A 27,880-nucleotide genomic window follows, 5' to 3' on the forward strand; every position below is an offset into this window, starting at 1 on the left:
TAAGGTACACAAAAATACAGTAGTTACTGAGGAACTAATGACTAAGGCACGTAAATTTAGACTAGTTATTGAGGAACTAATAAGTAGAGTATGTTACTGAGGAACTACTCATTAGTTCCTCAGTAACTAGTCTAAATTTGTGCCTTAGTCAGTTTTTCATTAGTTCTTCATTGAGTAGCTACTGAGCAACTACTCATTAGTTCATTAGTTCCTCAATAACTAGTTTAAATGTGCCTTAGTCATTAGTTCCTCAGTAACTATACATTTATGTGCCTTAGTCATTAGTTCCCCATTAGTTCATTAGTTCATGAATAACTACTGTATTTTTGTGTACCTTATTGTAACGTGTTAGCGGAAACTCTAAATTGCCCATAGGTATGAATATTACTGTGACTGGTTTGTCTATGTGCCCTGTGATTGGCTGGCGACCAGTTCACGGTGTACCCAGCCTCTCGCCCAATGTCCGCTGGGATAGGCTCCAGCATACCCCCTTGACCCTTATGATAGACAGCATAGAAAATAGATGGATGGATGCTTATGAAGTCATGTCCTGCAAAAAGAATGGTTCAGGTCCATTAGCAGCTGCCCACATGGACAAAACAAACCCCTGATGGACAAACCTTTTGCGGTCAGACAGAAAAAAAAATATTCAGCCATTTGGCCGCAATGACAAGATTCATGCTTGACTGGCTTCTTTTTGTGCTCTTACTGAGAATGTGTTTTGTTTCTTACACAGACAAGCTCAGGAAGTATGTTTGGAGGTGGAAAAGGTATACAAAAAACAAGGAGTTTTTTGTTTTCTTCTTGGTTCTTTATTATTCTTAGCAACACAATGATACACTTGTACACTTTTTGGGTGGTTTTAGCACACCGACAAGATCAGAAAGCTGAACACTTTCCCTCGGATCCTGCAAGCGTGGAGTGCATCAAGTGGCGGTTAGGTCAAGTGAGGTGTTGTAAACAGTAAATACGGCAATGTAAGGCAGCTGGTCGGGACAGGAAGTGCAACACGGGACGTGACACAAAAGCGGACGCCAGAGAGGAAAGGACGTACATGCATGTGTGTGTGTGTGTGTGTGTGTGTGTGTGTGTGTGTGTGTGGTGGTGGTGGTGGTGGTGGTGGTGGGGGGGGGGGGGGGGGGGGGGGGGGGGGGGAGCTGCACTTTCGTGTTTAACGAAAAACGACACCCGAGACGGAACTGGACGTTGAAAGTGCAGCAGGAAGGGGTGCACATTGACAGGTTAAAGCAGAAAGAGGAAATAGTTGTGCTACCGTTTGGCAAAAAAGTGTGCAGGATGACATTTTCGGAAGACCGAGGAACCCAAAACACTTCACAGGAATGCATGTCATTCTTAACTTTCTAAACCCCCACCCTCTCCCCCTTACTGTCCTGAACTTATTCCCCTTCTGAGCAGTTGCCAGGCAACCAACCAAAAACTAGCTCAGCACACAGTGCCAAGAACAAACCCAGCATACATGACCCCCGCTCCACTCCAGCCCATTCTGTGTGAGAGTGGCCTTTATCAAATTTCCTACTGTATCCATCCAGTGCTTTTGCTAAGATGCTAATGCTAACTAATTTCAGTTAACAGTGTTTATTTTTCCTTGAAAACACATGCACTCTCATACACACGCACACTGACAAGGTGCAGTTAGTGATGCTCAAAGGCACCGGGAAGGCCAATCTTCTAATTAATCTTCAGTGATTAGCCATGGGGTGGGTGTGTGTGTGTGTGGAGGGGGAATCCATCCCTGAAAAGGCCCCTCTGTCCGTTCAGGCCCTGCCATGCTTCGGCGCTACTTGAGGAAAGCATCCAGCTTGCGCTCGATGTTGACAAAGGAGTCGTCGCCCATGTAGTCGATCTCGCCCGCTTCCCAGCGCTGCTTCCTCTCCTCAGAGGAGATCTGGTGGGGAATGGGAGTGTCCGACGCGGCGCCTGCTGCTGCTGAGGCGGCGGCGGACGGCTGCTCCCCCTTGTCCTCCCGGAGCTTGTCCTGCAATAACAAGGAAAAGTTCTTTTTTTTACTACTTTATAAGGAGTTGTTCCTCAGAGGCTACGCAGCTGGAATCGCACCCTCACCCCCCCCAAGCACATTCCCTTAGGACCACTTCCTGTATGTGCAGGCATTTCATCACAAGAGTCAAAGTGCGAGTGCACATTTTGCAACAGATAAGACGCTGTGATGAAAGTCCTTTATGGGCAACGTGTCGAAACGGCTCTTCAAAGTACAAGAGTTACTCAAGGTGATGCCTGACAAATATAGACGCCCCCTTACGGACTGACGCGCGCAAATCAGCCAAGACCATGCTCAACCCTCGACTGACGTGATAAGGTTTAGCACTGCAAGACTGCACCGCGTCGTCATCCGTTCCTAATAATCTGACACCTTATGTAGCAAAACGTGCCAACCATAATATTAGGGCAGCTCCGGGTAAGATGCGGCGCAGTTATACGCCACCCGTCAGAGACTACATGCTCTTCTTATGAGTGAATCCTAGCGACATTGTGGTTCGAACATCGCTCTATTGTGTGTTTTTTTTTTTTTTTTTTTAAATCAGAAATGAATAAATGATCTGTGTTTCATGGTTGAGTATGGCCTCTTAGTCCAAAAAATATTGTAAGACGAGTCATGTCGTATTCTGGTCACTGGGGGTCAGTAATGTAACATTGATGAGACGTTACGTTACATTACATTACCTCAACAGTGCGTGGAGTCATCTATGGCGTGTCCGACATGATAGAGTGGAAAAACGTTTGTTCGTGTTAAGTGATAGGTTTTTACCATCTTACTTTGTCCTTCCTCCCCACTCTGTTTGAAACATTAAGTTGAAAACAAATACACTGGAGGCTAACTAGTTAGCTCGCTAGCTTGCAATATGCTATGAGCAGCCGCCGTCTCGTGTCCCTGCACTGATCCCGCATCCTGCGCATTAGTGTTGCGCAATGTAGTGTAAACAAAGGATAATAGGAGTGTAAAGGTGACTATACGGGTGTTAATTCATGTCTAGTAGGCTCTAATAATGGTAAAAAAAAATTAAAAAAAAAACCCTATTGAGAAAGTCAAACAGGTTTTCTACGCCTCAACTACGAAAATATTCCATTTCTTATTATTGAATCATACTTCGCGGATTTCACTTATCATGGCCAAGTCTGGAACCAATTAATCCAACTGTTATTTTTTAATGCCCATGGTTTGATGCACTGTTAGTGTAATTTGTAAGCCATTAATAAAGGTGATTGGAAAAAAAAAAAAAAAGAAGTCTGGAACCGATTAACCACAATAAACAAGGGAGGACTACTACTATTAATACTATTAAGAAAATTGTGCATAAAAAAAAAGTACCTGCCTCACACCATTTTTTGTTTGCTACAGTAGCAGACTTGCTTCTTTTCCCGATTTACCGCTCATGTGTGCGGAGCCACTTGTTGCGAGGCAGAATTCACAGGGCTCACACGTGCGCCCACGGGCACGGGCACCCTCCTCTGTCAACTTTTCTGTACGAATGGCACCGACTTGTGTGTGACAGAGGCTTTTTGAGGCTTTTTGAGGCTTAATCGACGTCTTAAAGCCGGCAATGTTGCGTCCTTTTACCCCCGTGTCTGTGTAAAAAGCATTTACACAAAAAACCCCAGAATTCGCTGGCTCTGGAGGTAGTTTCAGAGCTGTAGTATAGCCGGGATGGCACTTGTGTGTTAGGGCAACAAAAGGTGTAACATGCTTCTCCTGCCATGTTGTGTTGAAAGTAATTCTCACATTAATTATCGGATATAATAGAATCCCTTCACCGGGTTCTGTGTGAAAATCACAACTGTCGGGTCTACTGTTGGGAACATTCTGAGGCATCTCACCATGAACGAGGCATGCCACGCAGCAGATAAAGGACAGGGAGAGTCAGCAGGAACAATAAATTAAACTCACGTCCTCTCCAGCCTCCACAAAGCCGCTGTCGAACGGCTCGTCCCCATAGGCCCGCTGCAGCAATGGCATCACCGAGGCGGCGTACAGCCGCCACCACGCCCGCAAGAAGTTTGACTGCAGGCGGCCCGAGTCCGGATCGTCGGAGCGGCCCACCACCTCGCCGCTCTGGGCGTCGTACGTGTAGTTCCAAGGCTTGGTCTTGCCCAGGAAGTGGACCACCTTGGCGTCGCGGCCGAAGCTGTGCGTAGGTTGTAAAAGGAAGGTCGCATCAAGGGCAGCTAACATTGTGACACAACCAGACCACCTTTGAACTGAGCTTAGATAGGCCCCTAACACGCAAACACACTTAATGGCTCACCGCACTACACAAGTGTGTGTGTGTGTGTACTGACTGTTTAACAGCAGGCAGGTAGGAGTAGACGGCGCTGCTGCTGAGGTTGTAGATAAAGGGGAGGTGCTTGGAAATGTCAGCTGTGGCCCACGTGTTGAAGAAACTGTTGAGCACCCCCTGATCTCCACCTGTGGACACCAATGTTTCTGATCAATTCAATCAATTGAGGCCTGATATGAGAAAAGGCCTTTTTAAAAAAAAAAAAAAAAAATCTATACAAGCAAGTAAGGAACCAGTGTGTGATACTAAGTTGACGGCAAAGAAGTACGAGAACAGTCTAAAATCTAAAGGAGTCTGGAATGCGGAGGCTTTACTAAATGGAAGTTGAAGAAAAGCATTCGTGTTGTGGTCATTTACCGTTGCTATGATTAACAAGGTTTGTGCAGGGGCACCACAGGTTACACGTGTGACCTGGCTCAAGGGTCAGAGCGCCCCCCCCTCCCGCCCCAGTAGGGTCAAGGACAGAGTCCGTCACAATGCCACCCACCAAAGTAGCACGCTCAGTTCAACGCTACCGAATGTACCACCATCCAAAATCACAGCAACGACATTAACTTTGCCTTGTTTTATCGGACCGATTTCGGGGACTCTCACCGTCAAAGCTGCCGTTCTCGTCGCAGAACGCCAGCAGCTTCTCGTGCGTCTCGTTGGATGGCCGGAAGACAAACACCCCCGAGTTGAAACAGTCCGGCCAACCGGGATCTGGCGCTGCTGATAGCTCCTCCCGCTCAAAGAGATCGTCGATGTTGGTGAGTGCCTGCATTTGGTCAAAAAAAAAAAAAAAAATCCACCTGTTAAAAAAAAATTATGTTTTGATATGTTCTCACGAGCAGTAGAGTAACGAACATGATCATTTTTCAATATTAAAGAAGACCTATTTTTTCCCCCCTTTCTTTTTTCTTACCTATAAATGCTACAATGTTGTATTCTTGTGTTAAACGATGCCAACACGTCAAATAATGAGGTTTGCACATTTGGAAGGGAGACCTGGAAGCAGTTTTGGATGGCTCTGCAAGCTGTGTCTTAGTTTGTTGGGTTTTTTTAAACCCCGAGTTCCACTGACATCAACGCAACCTGGACTTCCTTATATGGGCAATATATGAATATATTTGTGTTTTTTTTTTTTTTTTATTCTGTAAAAATACAAAAATATACTTCCTAATATTTTGGTTGCCCCCATTTCTGCTAAACGTACTGAAAAGTATAACCACAATAATAAACCAGATTTTAAAATTGCAACAACAAAAAAAAAAGCCCTTTAGAAAAAGAACACTATTTAGAGTTATTTTAAAACATGTTTATTATTGTGGTTATACTTTTCAGTACATTTAGTAAAGTATAATATTTTGTATTTTTATAGAACGAAAAAAAATGCACAATATTCATATGAAAAAAACAAAATTCCCAGTAAAGCGAGAAATAAAATTTCTAAACAAAGTCCTAGAAAGTTGGATTTTGATTTATTTTATTTTATGAATTACAATATATTCACATAAAACACTGAAAATATAAAAGAAAATGTTTGTTTTTTCCAAAATATTTTTAAATAAATAGTAATTTTTAATTATTAAGCAAAAATTAGACAACCAATGTTTGAGAAAGTAGTGATTCTTTAAGAATACATACTGTTACCATTTAATATATATGTGTGATATGTGATATACATAGTGGTAAGTTTCAGTGCATTGCTAAACTATTAGAAAATATACTCATGTCTATCTAGTTTCTATACACACACACACACACACACACACACCCGTTTAAAACGTTTGATTTCAAATCTCACAGTATTCCTACATGTCAAACATAATGCAATGTTTTAACAATAGAACGGCAGGAAGTGTGAGTTATGGCTCGTGCTTTCTCACCAGTGTGTCGGCGTCCATGAACACACACTTTGTATACTGCGTGAGCGTCCAGCAGTGCAGCTTGGTCAGCGTGACTCCCAAGTCGGGTCTCTTCATCAGGGCCAGGTGGGCCACGTCACCAGAGTCCAAGATGTCCACCAGGTGCACCTCATCGAAGATGGAACGCAGCACTTCTCTACATTCAAACAGTGCAATTACAGAAGGTCTTCCCAAGGGACAATGCTATAGAAGGTAAACGAGCTACTTCTAAACTGGCCAAGACCCAAAGAAAGAAATAATAGGAATGGAAAATTGTCCATGGTGACAGCTTTAATCTTACTCTTGAGTTCAATGAGAAGGTTCCCCACCTCATCCCAGACACAGCCTTCTGGCGCTTTCCTTTTGGCCGAGATCGATAGATAAACACTTAATGTATTGCGTCCAGTTAAACATCACAGATTTACAATAAATGAAAATGATTAAGACAATGCCGCCGAAGTCAAGGCAGCATATTAAAAAGGCTTCAGCAACGGGCACACTTTCCAATTAATCATGAAATTATAGTTCAAAAAACGGAAGTGTAGAAAACACACGTTTTCTATAGTGGAGTTCAGAACGTGAAGCAAAGCCAAACAATTCACTTTTTGGTAGTTACTGAGGAACTAATGAGTAACTAATGAGTAGTGGTTAGGAAGGTTCGTTCCTCATTAACTACCGTCATTTTTATGTACCTTATTGTAAAGTGTTAACCACTTTTCCCCCTACGTAAAGTAGCTGCTGCAAATGTATAACTTTCGTTATTGATATATGCATTTAACTGCTGAGTTAGTTTATCCGTAATCAGAATAATAAAGATGAAAGTTGCATCTCTATGTGTGGCTTGAGACGTCTGTTCACCATTGCCGCGGCGAGAGCACCAGCGAATCAGGAGGGGAGCTCAACGTCAGCTGACCAATGTCACATGACATCTACAAAGTGACGTTTATGCGATCGACTGATAGCATAATGGGCACCCCTGGTCTGGAGCACTGAGGGGACACATCAACTCCAACTAGGGATGCTCCGGTCGATTGGCCACCGATCGATATCGGCCGATTTCCGTGATAAAGCATGTGATTGGCATATGCAGACAAATGCCTTTGAACGCCCATCACAAAAGCCGATCACCTCTGGCTCATACTATTGCAGCATGCAGCCTCCGTGCCCACTTTACTTCACACTGCGCAGGCGTGCCAAACCCCAAACAATCATGTTTGCCGTGTGTAACTTACCTGTCGTTTGTGCGACTAATACAACATTTTGCACCCTGCAAAACATGTCACAAAAAATATCTCACCGGGGTAGCGCATTAAAAAGCTTCAATTTAATACGGCATATGAAGAACAAACACTTGACGGAGTACGGCGAGTTTTCGAGGACCAATGGCAGCCAATGGAGCCAACGCTGGACAACACCGCCCCCCCGCCGTATGTGCACGACAGAAGTCTAAAGCAAATAACCGAATTCATGGGACTAGATGACCAGCCTCTCTCAGTGGTTTGCAGACTGCGCTCTCACTGGGAGCTCCGCCGCACGGTACCTGGAAGTGTCCGGCTAGAACGCCATCAAACTATGCACTCTCACATCCAAAGTCTCCTTGAAGAAGGCGTCTCATCCTCTGTCAAATATGTTTTTGTCTAAATGAAGGTGATTTTATGGTTCCCTTTTTCATATCCTTTAGCAGGGGTGCAACCAGGATTTCTGGTTAATGAACTACCTATTTTTTGGGCCCCGGGCAGTCAGGGCACCTTGGAATTGTCCTGACTTGTCCCCTTTATACGGCACCCCCCGGTCAATAGCAAATTTTGAAATTTACACTTAATCTATGTGATTGGTCACACATGGATGATTGTATGGGCAGCATAAAACCCTTAATCATCCCTGATTCCAACATATGAAGTGATGGAATTACCTGCAAGGCTCTCCCACATGCCGTCCGATGAGGACGACCAGCTTCTTGGTAGTGTGGTGTTCTCGTAACGACTGGCCGAGAACCATGGCTCCTTTTGCGTAGTTATCATTAGTGGCCAACGTCACGAAGGCTTCGTCTGAGGAGATTTCAAAAAATAAACACTTATTTGAACTGTTATGGGTTCTTTTCCTGGATGTGACCATATTTAGAAAAGAGCTACTTTACAGGACTTGTAGAATACATTTCATGTATTGAATTGCTTTTTTGTTAGTAAAATATTGCAAAATAGACATTTGACAGTTTTTTCCTTCATGGTTATCTGTCTTATGTTTACTGCTGGTCATAAGAGTGTGAGATCTTTATGACCATTAAGTGTAAAGGAACCTCATTGCCGCAGTATAGCCACTACTCCCAACTTCTTTACTTAATGAGTATGTACACTTAAATAGTATATTAATTTATAACATTTCTTACTCATGTCCGTATTTATTTCATTTTTATCAAGTGTGAAATGAGTAAGGTGGCGGTGGAGACATGTCGCAGCGGCGGTGATGCAACAAGAGCCATTTCCACTTGTGTAACCATGAACACTTCCACCTTGATGATCGGTGCTTCTTGGTTCCCGAATAGATCACAAATTGGCATCTTCATTCTGGATTATTCACTCCTGATCAACATTGTAAGACCAGTTAAAAATAGCAAAACATTACGTTGAGGACTGTTGTCTCGTAAGAAGGTTGTAAGTAGAGCTTCAAAATGCAAAAAGAAGAAATGGGAGTGAAACAACAACAAAAAAAATGGACTGAGCAATTTATTGCAAACAAGCATTAAAGTGAAACGGGCTGTTCGTCAGCTGATCAAAAGTTTAAAACCATAGCTCAAAAAACCCTGAAACCCCCTAAAATGGAAATCAATATTCAAAAATAGCTATGCCATTCCTGTTAATCATCTAAAAATGGGTTTGAGTATGCTTGATGCCAGTGTTTCCAGGAGGCTCGTGGGAATATTACTCCAGGTGGTGAAGATGGCTTCACCGAAGGCATCCACTGTCTGGAACTGATGTCCATTTTTGTGCACTTCCCTTGCCATCCATCGCCAAATGTTCTCAATCGAATTTTGATGAGGGGAACACGCAGGATGGTCCAAAAGAGTGAGCTTATTCCTCTGGAAGAAGTCCTTCGTCAGGCGAGCATGGTGTACTGCAGTGTCGTCCTGTTGAAAAAGTCATTACCACACAGACGAGGGCCTTCGGTCTTGAGAGATGCCCCCTGCAACATCTCCACAAAGGCAGCTGCAGTTTGACGCCCCTGCACAACCTGAAGCTCCATTGTTCCACTGAAGGGTCATGATGGCACCCCCTCCACTGTGACGTGTAGAAAACATCTCAGGTGGGATCTCCTCGTCATTCCAGTAACGTTGGAAGCCATCAGGATCGTCAAGGTTCCGTTTTTTCCTCAGAGCATAAAACTTTCTTCCACCTTTCGATGTCCCATCTTTGGTCCTATCGTGCAAATTCCAAATGAGCAATTTTGTTCCGTTGAAGGAGACGAGGCCTTTGAAGACGTTTTGTGTTCTTAAAAACCTTCTCTTGCAGATGGTGTCTTTTGGTTATTGGACTGCACTCGGCACCGGTAACAACCTTCATTTGGGCCGAGGATGGTCTCGTGTCTTGACGGACAGCCAATGGGATCCTCCGGCTCTGGGCCAGTGACATTTTTTTTGGTGTCTTTTTTTTTGTTCCATAACCCTGAGGATCTTTGAAGAAGTTTCAAAAGGACTTACTGCGTCCAACCTCAGCAGCAATGGCCCGCTGCGAGAGGCCTTCCTTAGCCAACAGCATTCAAACAGAAAAAGCGATCTTAAAGAGATCTTAGCTTTGAAAGAGATTTTGGCTTTTAAAAGAGTGTGCTCAAACTTTTCATCAGCTGCTGAATAGCCTACTTCACTTTAGTGCTTGTTCGCATTACATTGGTTACTCAAATATTTTTTGCTTCACTCCATCTCATTTTTTAAGCTCTACTTTGAACCTCCTTAAAATCCAACAGTGCAAAATTTTAATTCTTACAATTTTTCAACAGGTCTTCAAATTTTGGTTAGGAGTGTATATGAGAAACTTTCCTTCACTGTAGACATGTTTTAAGCTTGGTGTGACAGCAGTAAATCATTTCATTACAATGTCCCCCCACCCCACTGGATAGTAGATGTTAAGAGGGGACGGACAACGGCAAAAGGAGACAGGAATAAATCACTGTTAAAAAAAAAAAACAAAAAAATCACATGTAGAAAAAAAATGTATACAACATAAAAAAAAAATAAAATTAGAATGAAGTTATAAATGAGCAAATATATGCAGAAAAACATGTCAGGATTTGTGTTAAATATTTGTACAACTCTTAAAATAAGTCAATGTTTCCACATGCCTGAACTCGACCATGCCAGAGGCTGCTGCAAAAGGCTCTGGGAGCCATTTTGTTTCAGGCTGTTCTGAAAGTTTTGGGCTTTGAGTATTCAAACGGCAGAACGTTCACATAATACGGTTATTTTATTGTGAAGCGTTTTTGCGGGCCAACACTAGTTGCCAGGTGAACGCTTTAACTTTGAAAATCCTCCCAGGAAGTAGTGCGTTTAATGGCGGACAACTTCACTCTAATCCAAACCGCTGCTGCGGCAACTAATCAGAGCAACCATGCGTACGAAACGCAGCACTTTTCCTAGTGGAATATTCATCTTAAATGTGTCATTTTCTTGTACACTAATTACTTAAATCCCTCCTATACTGCAGGTGGAATATTTTAAAATAACGGCTTCAAATGGTAGAACGGAACCTGTCCGGCACAGCTAGCTAGAACCGAACCGGGTCGAACTTGTGGAGCTATGTGACGCTCGACGCCGGGACTTACCCGACATGGTGCACTCGAGGGAGTCCGCCCGGGGCTCGGGGGTGTTGACGGGGAACACGGCGAGTTTGCACCGCGAAGGGCAGCGTCTCAGCAGCTGGGAGCAATCCAGCACAGGAATTAAAGACCACATTTTCCGGGTCATGTGACCTATGACGCAGGACACGCCCCCTCCACGCTGTTTAAACGAGACGTCAAAAATGGCGTCCTCGACTGAAACAGTTAGCAACATTTCAACGTAAACGCAACACTTTACATATATAAGTACAAAAATTTATATATTGTGTAAGTAATTATATTTATTCGGATTAAAGGTCGTTCGGGTCACCACCTCCCACTGCTTGGGTGTGACATGCGTGACCCTAAGGTAAGGTGGTTACTTTGCGTGATTAATTAGCTTTATTCAACCAAAAAGTGAAAGTTATGGGTCAACAGCGTTGATTTACCGGACACTTTATTCCTAAAATACATAGACACAGGCAACTGGGAATTAAAAACGCTACGAGACGTGGCCTTTATGATGTAAAATGTGAAATTGGACCAAAAAAAAAAGGAAAAAGTCCAAGTTAGTAGCAGGTGTCACGTCAATCCAACACTGTCCCCCAGTGGTCGGAAGTGCTCACTACAGCTGCCTATTTTTTCTCAACATTTCTGTACGCCGTATAAGATATGTAAAGAAATAAAACAAACTGAAAAAAGATTGCACATAGTGAACTGCACATAAGAGCTGCCATACTGCCTATTATCACATGCACGAAAGAAGGTATGAAAGTAAAATTTTAAATTTTTCCTAAAACTTATATAAGGTAAAAAAGGGAAGACTGCGCATAAGAGCTGTGAAGCTGCTTTATAAAATGCCGATGAATGAATGTGTAAAGAAGATTTAAAAAATCTATTAAAATTAAAAATATACTAAAATAAATGGAGCAGTTCCTATATTTTTCTAATATTCAAAACTTGATATAGCCGCAATTAGATCCGTTTTTTTAATAAATAAACTATACAACAACGAGAATAATACTATTTGATTGATTATTAGCAAAATTATGCTAACACTACGAAAAAAATGACCACTTTTTATTTTTGGAGAGGTGGGGAATATTGCCAAAGAACCCCAAGTTTGTGGGTCCAGGATATTTTTCAAGATAGTGACATTTTTTGACAAATTGACCTTAAATTTTCAGTGAACGAATCCTAATAAAACAAAGTGATTAATATAACCAAACTATTAACAACCTCTTTATGGGCAGGTCTGCCTAGTTTTGTGACCAGTGAGTGCACTTCGTAATAATAGATCTGTAAAATATGCATATTTAGAGCATTTACAGTACACTCAATATGTGTACTTCTGTCCACATGCGCATGTGCTCCAGGGTGCCCGTGTGAATAATGCAAGCAGGCTCGTACCAACGTCTTTGGCCTGCTGCTGCTGCTGCTGTTCTACTTCCACATAAACTGATCTGGGTTCAGAACCCGTGGCTGGTGCCACCATGCTCTGGCGGGTGTAGCACTGTCCCAGGACCAGTCATTGTTGCGGAACGCCTGGTAACCGGAGAGCAACTCTTCGAACAAAAAGAGCTGATCGTGTGTCCCACAAGGAAGAGAGGAGCTGAAGAGGAAACATGGATGGCTTGGAGGAAAAATGGAGGTATGAAAATGTGTATGTGTATGTGTGTGTGTGTGTGTAAATGCAGGTGACTGGGCAGTGGACTTTGTCATGTAGATTGTGTATAAGCTCCTTAATGGAGTAAGCATCAGGCGTAATGCTGAGTGTGAAAGAATTCATATTATTAAGCAAAAAAAATCAAAAAAAAAAAATTAAAAAAAAAACTGTCAATTTAAAAAACATAATTATAAAAATATATAATTATATACAATTACAGTATATATATAACTAAATGAATATACAACATATATAAAAATGTTATTGGTCTATATAGTATTTGGATTATCATATATTAATTTGAGATTACATGATTTTATAAAATAAATTTAATGTCTACATATTAATTTCGGCTTTTATTTTAAAAGTTAAAAAACAATTATTGAGAGAAATGTACAGTAATCCCTCGCCATTTGAATTTCGCCGCTTTACTCTATCACGGTTTTTCACAAATATATTAATTAATGAATCATCCCTGTTTTGTGGATGAATATGGCCTATTGTTGGTTAAAAAAATTCATATATTTACGCAAAATTTATGTATTTCTTGCCTAAATTAAGCATTTTCAAGCATGAAAATGGCTAAATGAACTAAAATACAAGTACAGGTATAAGGCATTCAGAAGACGCATTCAAAAACGTGATCATATGTGGTATTGCTCGCTGGTCACTAGATGTCAGTAATGTTACTGTAATGTTCGGTGAGGCACACAAGCCCCAAACATGCTCACCTGAACAACATGCATTTATTGCAGGTTTGAATCGTCTCACAACAGGCACAGTAATCCATAACAATAAGATGAAACTCAACTCTGAACCCATGACGTCACATCCTGTCCACTCAGCTCCCTTAGCACCGTAACATTTACAGCAACGCACACGAACACAATGTTAGCATGTGTGAGTCTATAGTCTTAAATGGCTTATTTTCTGTTATTATGTCTACTATATTGGGTAATAGGAGTGGAAAGGTGTCTATAGGGGTTTTATTTCTGTCCCGAGGGCTCTAATAATGTTAAAAAACATATTTAGAAGGTCATAAACAGGTTTTCTGTTTTGTAAATACTGTGTTTGTCTTTGTTTTTGTGTGTTGTTAATGATATTTAACTGAGTAGCATATCTTGACCGACATTGGAGTGTTTTAGCGTGTTTTAATAAGCACACGTCAAGAATAGCAAGGCGACTCTTGCAAATTTTGGACACGCCTGCTTTCAGTGTAGTCGTCATCCCTTTTTCCCCCTTCTCTTCTCTTGACCGCAGGTTTACGACACATCACACGATCCGATGCCATCACCTCTCTCTGTAGACTATAGCATCGCCGCACAGGTGGCTGCGAGGCGTTAAATGTTAACCGCGTAGTCGACGCCCGTCCCAGGGTCCAACAAGACCAAAGGTCTGCAGATTTGTGAACTCCTTCTCGGAGAGAGATAAGCTCCTCTCTGGGTTCCAGCTTCCTGTCTCAGCGGGCTGAAGCCTGGTCGGGCTGCGGAAGACACACTTGGAACCGGCGGGCGGTGGATTTTTTTTATTTGACCTCACGTCGCCGCCGATGAAGGTAAACGCTTGTCTTTTGATTATTTTTTTTATTTTTTATTTATTTTTTGGCTTAGCCTGGTTCTCCAGGAACAACAATGAAAAAAATGACTAGTATTCACATTAAAAGAGTCAAAGGTGTGGTTTTTAAAGGACCCAAGATGAATGGAGGGTTCACGCAAGAAACCTTTTCATTTCCACCCTTATTTGTCCCGAGATGTTAGCTGAAGTCAAAGATCAGGTGAGGTGGTGATTGCTCAGTAATCCTCCTCCAAACACTTGGTGTCCGTAGTGCAGCCCGGGGGCCATAATCAGCCCGCACCTCATTTTTTATTGGCCCTCGGAATATTGTAAAAAAAAAAAAAAAAAGAAAAATTTATAAGTACTAAGTACTAAAATTTATAAGTAGATGTCAGGGGTTCTCAGATTTCAGGTGAATGAACCTTAAATGCACCCGTGATGGGTCATTCGCGAACGATCCGCCTCTTGTAGTCGGCTCTCTGAAGTGAACCGACTTTTTTTCCTGTTAAAGCCTCCCGTGATTTGTCAAAAATAACACTACAGTTGGCCCCCACCACATCGCGGTTTGAACATTGCTCCCACACTCTATCACGGTGTTTCAAAATTAATTAATTAATTAATAAATGATTGCTATTTTGTGGTTGAATATGGCCTATTATTAGTAAAAAAATATGCATATTTAAGCAAATTTTACTTATTTTTGCCCTAAATTAAGCATTTTCAAGCATAACATTTGACACTTTTTTTTTCCTCTACGTAAAAGCAAGAATCCTAATGGTTGTAATGCTGATTGGCCCAAGGAGGCTGAGTTCAGATCAGGAAATCAGTTCTGACCATCCATCCATCTTCTATGCTGCTTATCCTCACTCGAGTCATGGGTATGCTGCAGCCTATCCCAGCTGACTGTGGGCGAGAGGCGGGGTACACCCTGGACTGGTGGCCAGCCAATGGCAGGGCACATATAGACAAACAACCATTCACACTCACATTCATATCTATGGACAATTTAGAGTCTCCAATGAAGCTAACATGCACGTTTCTGGAATGTGGGAGGAAACCGAGTACCCGGAGATAACCCAAGCACGCACGGAGAGAACATGCAAACTCCACACAGAGATGCCCCACGGAGAATCGAACCTCTTGACTGTGTGGCCAACATGCTAACCACGAGGCCACGTGAGGCCCAGTTTTGATCAATGCACTTTAAAACGTAGACAATGATTGACCGGTATCACAGCAAGAACCCTGTTGATTTGAAAGAATACTGATCCACAAGGACTGAGGTAGGTGAGGTTCCACGTCAGATCAGGAAGTAAATTTCCTGCAAAAACGTCCAGAGGTCATTGCATGACGTCAAAGCAAGAACCCTGTTGATTTTAGGGCTATTTGGCGCAAGAGCACCGGTGCAGCTGAGGTCACACCTCAGACTTGGATCGACTCTGACACTTTTTGTCCAAGCGAGAATCCTGCTTATTTTGAAGGGTTGATTGACACCTGAGATGTGTGAGGCAGCAGAGGTGAAAGGTAAGATCCATTTCCGCAGGTGTGCTGAGGCCAAGCTGGTGACTCTTTGGTCGCGGTTCCACCAAAACAAGCTGACTCTGTATTTGATCCTCCTCATAGCTGCTGTGGCTCTAAACTCACTTCCTCCTGATTTTTAAATATGGTGTGTGCATGTGTGTGTTGCAGGCCGCCATGGACAAACACGTCACCCACATTTCCAGAGAGGACCTGGAAGAGCTCCGAGAGGCGTTCAACAAAATCGGTCAGTTCCTCCAGCTCAATCTGATCCCTCTGCTCAGTGGAGTTTTACAACCACTTGTAAAGTCAGGACTGTTTTTTTATTTTCTATTTTTATTTTTTTATTGCTTGGCGTGCGTAGAGACGTGTACTTTCCTTCCAGATGCAGCCAGGCCTGCTGCCAATCAGTTAATCATCAATGGAAGGGATATTAGGAGACTTACTGGATGCTAGTGACCATCATGTGGTGCTGCATGATACTTACGCCCTACAAATATGCAACATTCTGTACAATAACGGTAATGACCGCACAGGAAAAGGAGTGGCGGAAATCATGAGTACACGTTGATTTAAACGTTATATATTTAATATTTTTTACGCCAAGAAACATGTAAAATAGTGTCACTGTTTTTTTTTTTTATTATATATGAAGGTCAAACTTCACTAAAACAGTATTAAACTAAATGATTATATTATTATTATGTACATATGCTATTTTTTAAGAAGTGTAAAAATAAGTTTCTCGTGCCGATTTGTTAGCATTTTGAAACATTGTTTTCTCATAGGAAATATTGCCAACAGAAATAATCTGTTCCAATGTCAAATTGTCACCATCATAAGTGTCGGCCTTTGTTTTTATAAAAAAAAAAAAAGAAGGAATTATTTGGGTGTAGTTGAATGTGATGTGTGCCGCCATTGTCTTTTTCATTAATTGACTTTTTTCTTAAATAATTCTTTTTTAAAAGCAGCCTGATAGAATTGCTACCCATACAATTAAGATTGTTTTTTTATTTTATTTACATTTTTAAATGTCATACAAGAGTAAAAATAAGCTAACCGCTCTGATTTGTTTCTCTTGAAACATTTGTTTTCTCATAGGAGTGAATGGCAATAGAAATCATATGTTTCGTCGTCTTTATTTTCATTAGTTTACTTAAAAAAAAAAATGTAACCCAAAAATAATTCAAACTGTCAGAATGATAGAACATTTAACTATTTATACAATTTTAAAACATTTGTTTTCTCATAGGAGTGAATGGCAATCAAAGTCATATGTTTCGTCATCTGTATTTTCATTAGTTTACTTTAAAAAAACAACAACTTTTTAACCTAAAAATATTTAATACATGAATGATGTACTCAGAGATGGGTGGAGTAGCCCAAAAACCCCCAACTGTACTCATTTAAGAGTATTGTTATTTTACAACCATTTTACTCAAAAAAAAGATATGTGATGATATCGGAATCGTAAATTGAGAGTTTGACAAAAAAGCCAATATCGGACATCCCTGACATGCTTAATTGCCATAGAAAATAAATCCATAAACAATAAAATTGTCAAATATAGAGAGGGTCGTTTAACATGAGTTTGCTGGGGGTTGCTAGCAATAAAGTAGGTACACTACTGCAATTATTAGATAATCAAGCATACAATATTGATTGGTAAATATTGACCAATCGGCTTCATATTTGGCCCGTCAGGTTTGTATTTGTGAAGCAAACTTGACTCATGTGTGCTTTGCTTTGCACTGCCTGCGTTGATTCGCTCCCAGACATCGATAACAGCGGCTATGTGAGCGACTTTGAGCTTCAGGAGCTCTTCCGGGAGGCCAGCTTCTCTCTGCCAGGGTACCAAGTGCGGGAGATCATCGAGACATTCGTCGCCGGGGACACAAATAAGGACGAGAAGATCAGCTTTGAGGAGTTTGTCTCTGTGAGCTCACGCCTCGGTCGCTCATGTCTGAACGTCTCGACTCACCTGCTCCGGTCTCTTGTTTAGATCTACCAGGAGCTGAAGAGCAAAAAGTTCAGCGAGACCTTCCGGAAGTCCATCACAAGGAGAGATGGCATCCGTTCTTTTGGAGGGATGTCGGGAATATCCAGCGTGGGAACGCAGCATTCCTACTCAGGTGCACAAAATCACACTAAATTCACTTAAAATTTACACGCAAATTTATTTTATCTTCATTTGAAAGGATTTTTGACTTAAATGTTTATGTTAGATGATAGTTATGGTAAAAGATCAAAACAGGAAGTATGAGAAATGCCACAATTAGTCTCCTATACCAAATAACCACCAGGGTTTCTAATTAGCGCTGAGTCAATAAACACAAGCATTAGCAGCTGTGGCTGTAGGCAAACTCCTGATTTAGTTTGTTTTTTGTTTTTGTTTACAAAAAAATGAACTCCACAAGATTTTTGCATTTGAAGCATCATGAGTGGTCAGCATCCAGCAGCTTCATCTACCTCTTCATGCTCTTTCAAATGCCTGTTGGTGCCACCCGGCTGTCGGTGTGACAGTCATGCGTGTTACACTTCATGTGTAACAGTTTGCTCCGTGTAACTATTACAACATTGGTTCTGTTGCTGCTGTGTTGTGCAATATACTTGCTGTTTTTCCAACAGAACTCAAAGCAACAAAGGTGTCAAGTTAAGTGAGTTAAGTCATCATTTTTATGCATGTAAAACTATAAAAAGGTGTTTTGTGTTGACATTCTTGAGAGACAGACGCTGATGACATCATAGACGGGTTACGTAGCTGACTTCCGTGGCAAGCTAGCTTCTTTGTTCCACGCTAAGGACGTTTTCTGACTGACACTTCAAAACCTCCATGAATGATGACCCGATATTAAACCAAGAACCTCCACTTTTCTTACAAGATGTGACCTTTTGCGGTCTGTGTGTGTCTACGGTGTGTGTAGACGAGGAGAAGGTGGCGTTTGTCAACTGGATCAACAAAGCGCTGGCCAAAGATCCTGACTGCCGGCATCTGCTGCCCATGAATCCTGACGACGAAAGCCTCTTCACCTCCGTCCGTGATGGCATCCTGCTTTGGTTAGACACACACACACACACACGCACACACACACACACACACACACACACACACGGGCTCACATATAAACATACATTTAGGGTGCGTTCACACTTGCTCATGTTTGCTTCGGTTTAAAGCAACTCTGGCGGGTTGGCTCTGCTAGTGCGGCTCCCAACCCTGGTGTGAGAGATGGGTCTCAGCCCGCTTGCAAGTGAACTCTGGTGCGTTTTGGCTCACTGGAACTCAAAAGCGAGTGTTGCATGGTCAGTGTTAAAACGGCCGCAAAAAACATGCAGAAATGACAAATATGTACAAGAAAATGCGTCGCAAGTGCTATCTCGATCTGCTTTGCTGTGTGGCGCTCTTTACAAGTATATTTTAGCAGCTTTTGGTGAAATCTAAGCTGGAAAATAAAGCAGTATATGAAAATTAGCAACATATTCAACCTAGCAGATAATGTTTTGGTTTGGAATACCTGAGTTCCGTCATGTCACGAAAGCTCTTTAAAGGTATATTTTAGAAGCTTTTGGTGCAATATAAGCCGGTAAATGCAGCAGAATATGGGTATAACCAACATATTCAACCTAGCACACGGCATTTTGGTTTTGAATATTTGAGCTATGTCACGTAATATGTCATGAAAGCTCTTTAAAAGTATATTTTGGAAATCAAAGCCGATAAATATAGCAGAAAATAACTTATGTATCACAAGTGTGGTTGCAGTCTGCAGACAGCACATGCAATATCTGTGAAGCTCGGTTATGCTGTTACGTACAGTGGATTGGTTACCACAGATGGAAGGGAATAGCAAAATAAAAAAAAAAAAAAAGGAGTCCAGAACATGCCAATAAAGATCTTATCTTACTGTGTTTTTTTGTGCTCGCCCACTTGCAGCAAAATGATCAACCTGTCTCAGCCTGACACCATCGACGAGAGAGTCATCAACACCAAGAAGCTCACCACCTTCACAATGACTGTGAGTGCGTGCCGCCACACGCCAACCAACACAACAACACGCATGAAATCTTGCAATGATTATCTTCCTTTCACACCGTGCAACTCTCCAAAGCACAGTCAGCTTTTGATGCACCGCATGTCAACAACAACACAATACCCGTTACGATAACCGTGACAGACATCAAGCTGGCATCTGCAAATAATACTGTTGCTGATGGTTTAATTCTGACATTTGTAAAATTAAATTAAGCAACGTAGAAGCAAAGCAAGGTAAGGCAAAGTAAGGCAACGTAACAGAAAGCAATATAATGTAAAGTAACAGAACGTAAATGTTATTATTTAATTTTGACATTCCCATCTATAAAAGCCATTTTGTCATTTTGTGTACATACTCTTAAGATTTGGTAGTGGAATAATCAAAAACAGCAAAAGAACTGTGGTAGATGCAATGAAATGAAATGAAATAATTACATTTCTTGTATTAAATTAATACCTATGGACAATTTACAGTCTCCATCCATCCATCATATGCTGGAGCCTATCCCAGCTGCTTTCGGGCGGGAGGTGGGGTACACCTTGGATTGGTCCAATTTACAGTCTCCAATTACTAATTTAATTCTCACATTTTCATATATAAAAGAGTGATTTTTTGTGCACACTGTTAAGTTCTGGTAGTGGAATAATCCAAAACGGGAAAAAGGAGAGTGGCTATTGACATTCAGTTAAATTCAACTCCTGTGAGCAACTTAGAGTTTCCAATTATGAATTGAATTCTGACATTTGCAACTGCAAAACAGTCATTTCAGATGGATCTTCTTAACATTTGGTCATGAAAAATCAAAAAGAGTAAAAGGAGGGTGGCTATTTATATACCATCAAAACACATTCACACCCATGCGCAATTTATATTGTATCATGAACCTAATATGCATGTTTTTAGACTGCGATAGTATCTGCATTTATATCAATCACTTGATTTTATTTTATTTCATTTGCTTTTTAAATGATTTTTTTAGGAAAATCTGGTCCTCGCACTGAACTCCGCCTCGGCCATCGGCTGCACGGTGGTGAACATCGACGCCCTTGATCTGATGGTTGGGAAACCCCATCTGGTTCTGGGATTATTCTGGCAAATCATCAAAGTTGGCCTCTTTGCTGAAATCGAAATCAGCAGGAACGAAGGTCAGCGAACACACACACACACACACACACACATACACACACACACACACACACACACACACCTGTTTAGACTGTGTGTAAAGTTTCAATCTTCAACGTCAGACATGGTCCAGTGATGGATCCATGTTTGTGATGCATGTGACGCTTGTGTGTTTGTAGGCATGATTTGCCTCCTGACAGAGGGAGAAAGCCTGGACCATCTGATGTCTCTCTCTCCCGAGGATTTGCTGCTCCGCTGGGTCAACTATCACCTGCACAACGCCGGCACAAAACCCATCAGCAACTTCAGCGAGGACATCAAGGTTCCTCTTAGAGCGCACACCCTTTTACACACACAAGTGGCCGTGTTGGAACTGAGCCTTCTTGCCTGTGTTGCACCGCTTGCAGGACTCTCGAGCTTACTTCTACCTGCTGGACCAGATTGCTCCCCATGGAGAGCACGACTACAGGAGCGTCAAGATTGACATGAGCGGACTGAATGTGAGTCACAAAGCCTGCACAAACATGAGTCCTCAACTGGTGGGTCGGGACCCAAAAGTGGGTCGCGGATCCATTCTGAGTGGGTTGCAGACAGCGAGTCAAAAATTACATGTAAATATGCAATATACAACCAATGTTTGAGATGTCTGACTTTATTTTAAATGTAAAATTCTGCAATATTTTAGTCAACTTCCTGTATGGTATATATTCATTGCACAGTTATACGCAAAATATGTTATTTTGTGGTCTTATTTAGTGCAATTTTGATATTTAATTTTAATTATTTGTTGCATGCAGTTATGTTCTTCCTCATTTTCTTGACAAAATGCCGTAATAAATTCCTCTGAAATGCACTTCGGACATGTAATTATGGGTATATGTTCTTTCTCATTTTCTTGACAAAATGCCGTAATAAATTCCTCTGAAATGCACTTCGGACATGTAATTATGGGTATTAATGCATCAAAAGATAACACTGGCGATTTCAAAGAACAAATACGTTTGCTTGGTTTGACTAAAAAGTATAAATAAATTGAATAAATACATAATAAAATAATAAATATTAATACATAATAAAGTATATTCATAAAAAATAAAAATATTCCTAAATAAAAGTGTAAAAAGTAACTAAAAATTGTAAATAAAAATGACTTAATAAATGACTTAAATTAAAAAATAAATAAATACAAATAAATACAAATAAAAATGATTTAAATAAAAGTGACTACAAAATGACTATTGAAAAATGTGGGTCCCGGCTGAGACCAGTTGAGAAAGGAGCACTTTTTAAGACCCTGTAAAATGCAAGAGAAGTGTCTTCTATATAACAGAAGTGCTTAGCTATTTTTAAGGTCCTACTGCAAAATGCAAGTCAAAGATCCCTTATATAACAGGAGCACCCTGCTGTTTTCAAGCATCAAAAAACACTTGTCTAAGATCCTCTAATTGACATGAATGCTCGGCTGTTTTTAAGGACTACTGCAAATATCCTCGACCTGACGGGAACACCCTGCTGTTTTAGGGAATTTGCTGCATAAACACCAGTCAAAGGTCCTCCATATGATATTATAAATTACAAGAATGCTCTGCTGTTTTTAGGAATTTGCTGCAAAATACAAGTCTAACATCCTCTACATACTGTACAGGAGTGCTTAGGTGTTTTTAAGGTCCTACTGCAACATGCAAGTCAAAGATTCCCTATAATGACAGGAGTGCTCTGCTCTTTTTAAGCACCTATTGCAAAAACACTAGTCAAAGATCCTGTAAATGACATGAATTCTCTGTTGTTTTTAGGAATTTGCTCCAAAAACAAGAGTCAAAGATCCTCTTGTCAGTGATATTAATGCTCTGCTGTTTTTAAGGACCTACTAAAAAAAACACCAGTCAAAGAGTTCTGTATATAACAGAAGCCTCTGCTGTTTTGAAGGACCCACTACAAAAATACCAGTCAAAGATCCTCGGTATGACAGGAGCCTTTGCTCTTTTATAGGACCTGCTGCAAAAATGCTCGTCGAACATTTTCTAAATGACAAGAATGCGCTGAAGTTTTTAGGCATCTGCTGCAAAAATGTTAGCCACTCCCAGCTTTTGCACGGAACCCCGCTGGCGGAATGGTCCTAACTTACGGGGTCGGCCCTTGTGCACGTCGTAGGAGCGGGACTTGAACCAAAGGGCCGAGCTGATGCTGCGTCAGGCGGCCCGTCTGGATTGCAGGCAGTTTGTGAGCCCTCAAGACGTCACGTCCGGGAACAGCAAACTCAACTTGGCCTTCGTGGCCAACCTGTTCAACTCGCACCCGGCTCTGCAGAGGTCGCAGGTCAACGGCATGGAGGCCGCTCATCTCGAGCGTGAGTCCACGTCATGCTGATCAGTTGTCGCAGCTTCATGTGCAAACAGATGCCAACATCCTGTCTTTATGTCTTTACAGCCGAGAGCAGAGAAGAGAAGACCTTCCGCAACTGGATCAACTCTCTGGGTGTGAATCCATACGTGAACCACATGTACCAGTAGGTCATCATCACCATGGCTATTTTCTCACTGCAACTTTTCTTATTCCAACTTATTTTTATTTTATAATTATTGTCATTAATTCTGTTTACGCCAGGTGCACTACTTTTTATTACATAAAAAAAGTATTAAAGAAAAAAATTAATTTTTAAAAGTTGTAATATTATGAAAAAAATATCAAAGCAACAAATAGTTGTCATTTTTGGGAAATTAGGTTGCAGTCAAAGTTGAAAGAAGAAAGTTGAAATATTTGGAAAATTTGAAAAAACAACAGCAAAAATGGGACACAAAGAGTGAAGTTGACACTAATAATAGTATTTTATATACAGTGGTGTGAAAAAGTGTTTTTCCCCCCTTCCTGATTTATTATTTTTTTGCATGTTTGTTGCACTTAAATGTTTCAGACCATCAAAGAAATTTAAATATTAGTCAATGACAACACAACTCAACACAAAATGCAGTTTTTAAATGAAACTTTTTATTACTAAGGGAGAAAATAAATCAAAATCTACATGACCCTGTGTGAAAATGTGATTGCCTCTGTTAAAACATAACTTAACTGAGATTAATTGAGATCTATCAGTCTGGAAAAGCTTATCAAGCAATTTTTAAAGCTTTGGGACTGCAGCGAACCACAGTGAGAGCCATTATCCACAAATAGCAAAAACATGGAACAGTGGTGAAGCTTCCCAGGAGTGGCCGGCCAACCAAAATGACCCCAAGAGCACAGCGACGACTCATCCAAGAGGTCACAAAAGACCCCACAACAACATCCAAAGAACTGCAGGCCTCACTTGCCTCAGTTAAGGTTGGTGTTCATGACTCCACCATAAGAAAGACACTGGGCAAAAACCACCTACATGGCAGAGTTCCAAGACCAAAACCACTGCTGAACAAAAAGAACATTAAGGCTTGTCACAATTTTTCCAGAAAACATTTTGATGAACCCCAAGACTTTTGGGAAAATACACTGTGGTCTGACGAGACAAAAGTTGAACTTTTCTGAAGGTGTGTGTCCCATTACATCTGACATAAAAGTAACACCACATTTCAGAAAAAGAACATCATACCAACAGTAAAATATGGTGGTGGTAGTGTGATGGTCTGGGGCTGTTTTGCTCATTCAGGACCTGGAAGACTTGCTATGATAAATGGAACCATGAATTTTGCTGTCTAGCAAGCAAAAACATCCTGAAGGAGAATGTCCGGCCATCTGTTGGTGACCTCAAGCTGAAACCAACTTGGGTTCTGCAGCAGGACAATGATCCAAAACACACCAGCAAGTCCACCTCTGAATGGCTGAAGAACAACAAAATGAAGACTTTGGAGTGGCCTAGTGAAAGTCCTGACCTGAATCCTACTGAGTTGCTGTGACATGACCTTAAAAAGGTGCTTCATGCTGGAAAACCCTCCAATGTGGCTGAATGACAACAATTCTGCAAAGATGAGTGGGCCAAAATTCCTCCCCAGCGCTGTAAGAGACTCATTGCAGGTTATCACAAACGCTTGATTGCAGTAGTTGCTGCTAAGGGTGGCTCAACCAGTTATTAGCTTTAGGGGGCGATCACTTTTGCACACAGAGCCATGTAGCTTTGGATTTTTTTTTTCTGATGATCTGAAACATTTTAAGTGTGACAAACATGCAAAAAAAAGAAATCAAGAAGGGGCAAACACTTTTTCACACCACTGTATGTTTCTGTTGTATGTGCAAAATGTGCCGTATTTGTTTCTGAAGCAGGATGTATTTGTTTGATAGGTGCGTTAGTTTTTTTGTAAGGCCAAAATGCGATAGTTTGTGTATGATTTTTTGTATTTGCAAACCACACTGAGTTTGTTTGTGACTCGTTGGGCGTGAGGGAAACATGTTCTGTGTGTTTGTGAGGTTTGGCATGATTTTAACAGCGTACATGTCTGAAACAAACAAACCATTCATCCATCTCACGCTCCACACAGTGACCTTTGCGACGGCCTGGTGATCCTGCAGCTCTACGAGAAAGTCAACGTTCCCGTCAACTGGAAGAAAGTCAACCAGCCGCCTTACCCCGCCCTGGGGGCAAACATGAAGAAGGTTAAGACAACGCTGATGTCTAATTGGAGCGATCACCAATAAATGAGAGAGACATTGTTTTGTGTTTGCTTCTGAAGCTGGAAAACTGCAACTACGCCGTGGGCCTGGGCAGGAACGTGGCTCACTTCTCTCTCGTTGGCATCGGCGGGGAGAATTTGAACGAGGGAAGCCCCATGCACACCTTGGCGCTGGTTTGGCAGCTCATGAGGAGGTGTGTACACTCCGGCCACATGTTGAGAATTGTCTGCGGTTGCGTGGCAAGTTTGTTTTTCCTCAGGGAGACGTTTTTACGATTGGTTTACAAATTTTTTGTTTGTTTTTTCAAATAGTGGACGGATCTTAAGTTAGTGTCATTTCCCACCTCATATTTTAGCTTAATTTAGCAAATACAAACAGTTTGTGTGTCAACATGCCCTTTTTTTGCCTTCTGTGTTTTGGCCTTATGCTTGCCTCTTTTTTTTTGTTACAAAAGCTTTACATCCAAACCCTCCAAATACAGAAATGTTCCAAAACCAACACAGGAAAATGCTGCAGATTAAAAACACTTCAATCTGATTTGAATTTGAATTAAATGTAATTTTAATTTTAATAGCATAAGCTACAATTACAGTATTAAAGATTTGTTTTTTCTTTTAAAAGTCATGCTATTATGAAAAACACACAAAACAACGAATAAAGTTGCCATTTTTGGGAAATTTGGTTGCAGACAAACTTACAATGTTACAAGAACAGTGTCAAAATGTTATGGGACTAAAGTAATAATTACAAGGAGGGAAGTTGAAATAGCTGGAAAATGTAAAAAAAAGAAAAGAAATGAAAACAAAATAGCTGTAATGTTACAAAAGCTCCAAACACAGAAATATGTAAAAACACCATAGAACAAAATGCAGCAGGAAAATACTGCAGATTAAAAACACTGCAATCACATAAAGGCTACAGGATCAAAAAGAAATGCAAAAGAAAATTGCTGTAAATGCCAAAAACTGGGGCTGTCTTCCACGAGGGATTTTTATAGTGGAATCTCATTTGTTCGATTTTGTCCATAGTTGAAACGACAGCAACAGCAAAAATGCACAAATCTACTCCGGTTTCCTCCCACATTGCGTGTTAGGTTAATTGGTGACTCTATATTGTCCATAGGTATGAATGTGAGTGTGAATGGTTGTTTGTCTATATGTGCCCTGCGGTTGGCTGACGACCAGTCCAGGGTGTACCCCCCCTCTCGCCCAAGTCAGCTGGGATAGGCTCTAGCATACCCGCAACCCTAGTGAAGCGGCATAGAAGATTGATGGATGCACAAACGGCCCTATCTTGCAATGTTAAAGAATCCTTTAAAAAAAAAAACAAATCCTGGATCCAGACAGTGATCCAGATGACCCTCAAAATTGAATCAATACTTCCATGTCCCGTTTCCGAAAATTCTTGAAAATTTCATCCATTCAGAATTTTAGTTATTTTGATCACAAACAGATAAACGCCGGCAAAAACTTAACCTCCTTGGCGGAGTTAATAAAAAAGGCTATACAGTACATTTTTTTGTTTTTTCACAGATACACAATGCTGGTGTTGTCAGACCTGGGTGATGGAGAGAAAGTTGGAGAGCAGATCATCCTCAACTGGGTCAACAACACCCTGAGCCAAAAACACAAGGATACTCAGATCAGCAGCTTCAAGGTGTGTGTGTGTGTGTGTGTGTGTGTTAAAGTCCACTGTGTGAGCATGTATGATGGCCGCCATTCTGTTTCCTCAGGACCTCGACATCAGCACCAGCCTGCCGGTGATCGACCTGATCGACGCCATCGCTCCGGGTACGGTCAAGTGGGACATGGTGAAGAGACCAGAGAGAGGAGTGCTGAAGAATGCCGACAAAGTCAACAATGCCAAGTACAAGTTGCAGTTCACACAACTGTACTAACGTCATCGTCGTCATCACATTAATCTCTTTTTTTTCCTTGTTGCAGATACGCAATCTCATTGGCTCGCAAGATCGGAGCTCGCGTCTACGCTCTTCCAGATGACTTGGTGGAGGTGAACCCCAAGATGGTGTTGACGTTGTTCGCCTGCCTCATGGGCTACGGTTTAAAAAAGGCACACCGCTGAACCCACCCAGAAACATCTACTGAGATACATTTCCTCTCAATTTGCCATTTCTGCTTTGATTTATTTGAATAGTTATAAAAAACAAACATAAACCTACACTGCATTATTAAAATCATGTCTCATCCATATTTTTTCATTTTTCATTCCTGTAATTTGATGACAATATTTGTGATTGTTTTTTTTGTCAGTTTTATTTACTGTAATTTGAATTTGAATTTTACAACAGTGTTTATTTACTTGAACATGGGCAGATAAGACAAAAGCAGATTTAGACTTTTGCTGGTGAAGCATTATGTCCTTAAG

General features: G+C 41.2%; 2 protein-coding genes across 2 annotated transcripts; one reads left to right on the plus strand and one right to left on the minus strand.

Annotated features, from left to right (window-relative positions):
- Positions 1–1,143: 1,143 nt before the first annotated feature.
- Positions 1,144–11,153, minus strand: gyg1a (glycogenin 1a). Its single transcript, XM_054797473.1, has 7 exons — positions 11,012–11,153; positions 8,112–8,247; positions 6,182–6,356; positions 4,908–5,070; positions 4,315–4,441; positions 3,923–4,160; positions 1,144–1,996 (listed from the first exon to the last, which is right to left on the minus strand). Exons 1-7 carry the CDS (start codon positions 11,151–11,153, stop codon positions 1,799–1,801), a joined length of 1,179 nt encoding a protein of 392 aa, XP_054653448.1. The 3' UTR covers positions 1,144–1,798.
- Positions 11,154–12,299: 1,146 nt separating this feature from the next.
- Positions 12,300–27,880, plus strand: LOC129192964 (plastin-1-like). The gene is made up of 17 exons (XM_054797472.1): positions 12,300–12,656; positions 13,932–14,226; positions 15,915–15,990; positions 17,519–17,679; positions 17,746–17,875; positions 18,668–18,800; positions 19,678–19,759; positions 20,757–20,922; positions 21,082–21,224; positions 21,310–21,402; positions 23,054–23,249; positions 23,330–23,408; positions 25,363–25,477; positions 25,555–25,688; positions 27,028–27,151; positions 27,228–27,361; positions 27,439–27,880. Exons 2-17 carry the CDS (start codon positions 14,221–14,223, stop codon positions 27,575–27,577), a joined length of 1,911 nt encoding a protein of 636 aa, XP_054653447.1. The 5' UTR covers positions 12,300–12,656; positions 13,932–14,220; the 3' UTR covers positions 27,578–27,880.

The sequence above is a fragment of the Dunckerocampus dactyliophorus genome, chromosome 13, assembly GCF_027744805.1.
Source record: "Dunckerocampus dactyliophorus isolate RoL2022-P2 chromosome 13, RoL_Ddac_1.1, whole genome shotgun sequence".
NCBI classification, from domain to species: Eukaryota; Metazoa; Chordata; class Actinopteri; order Syngnathiformes; family Syngnathidae; genus Dunckerocampus; species Dunckerocampus dactyliophorus.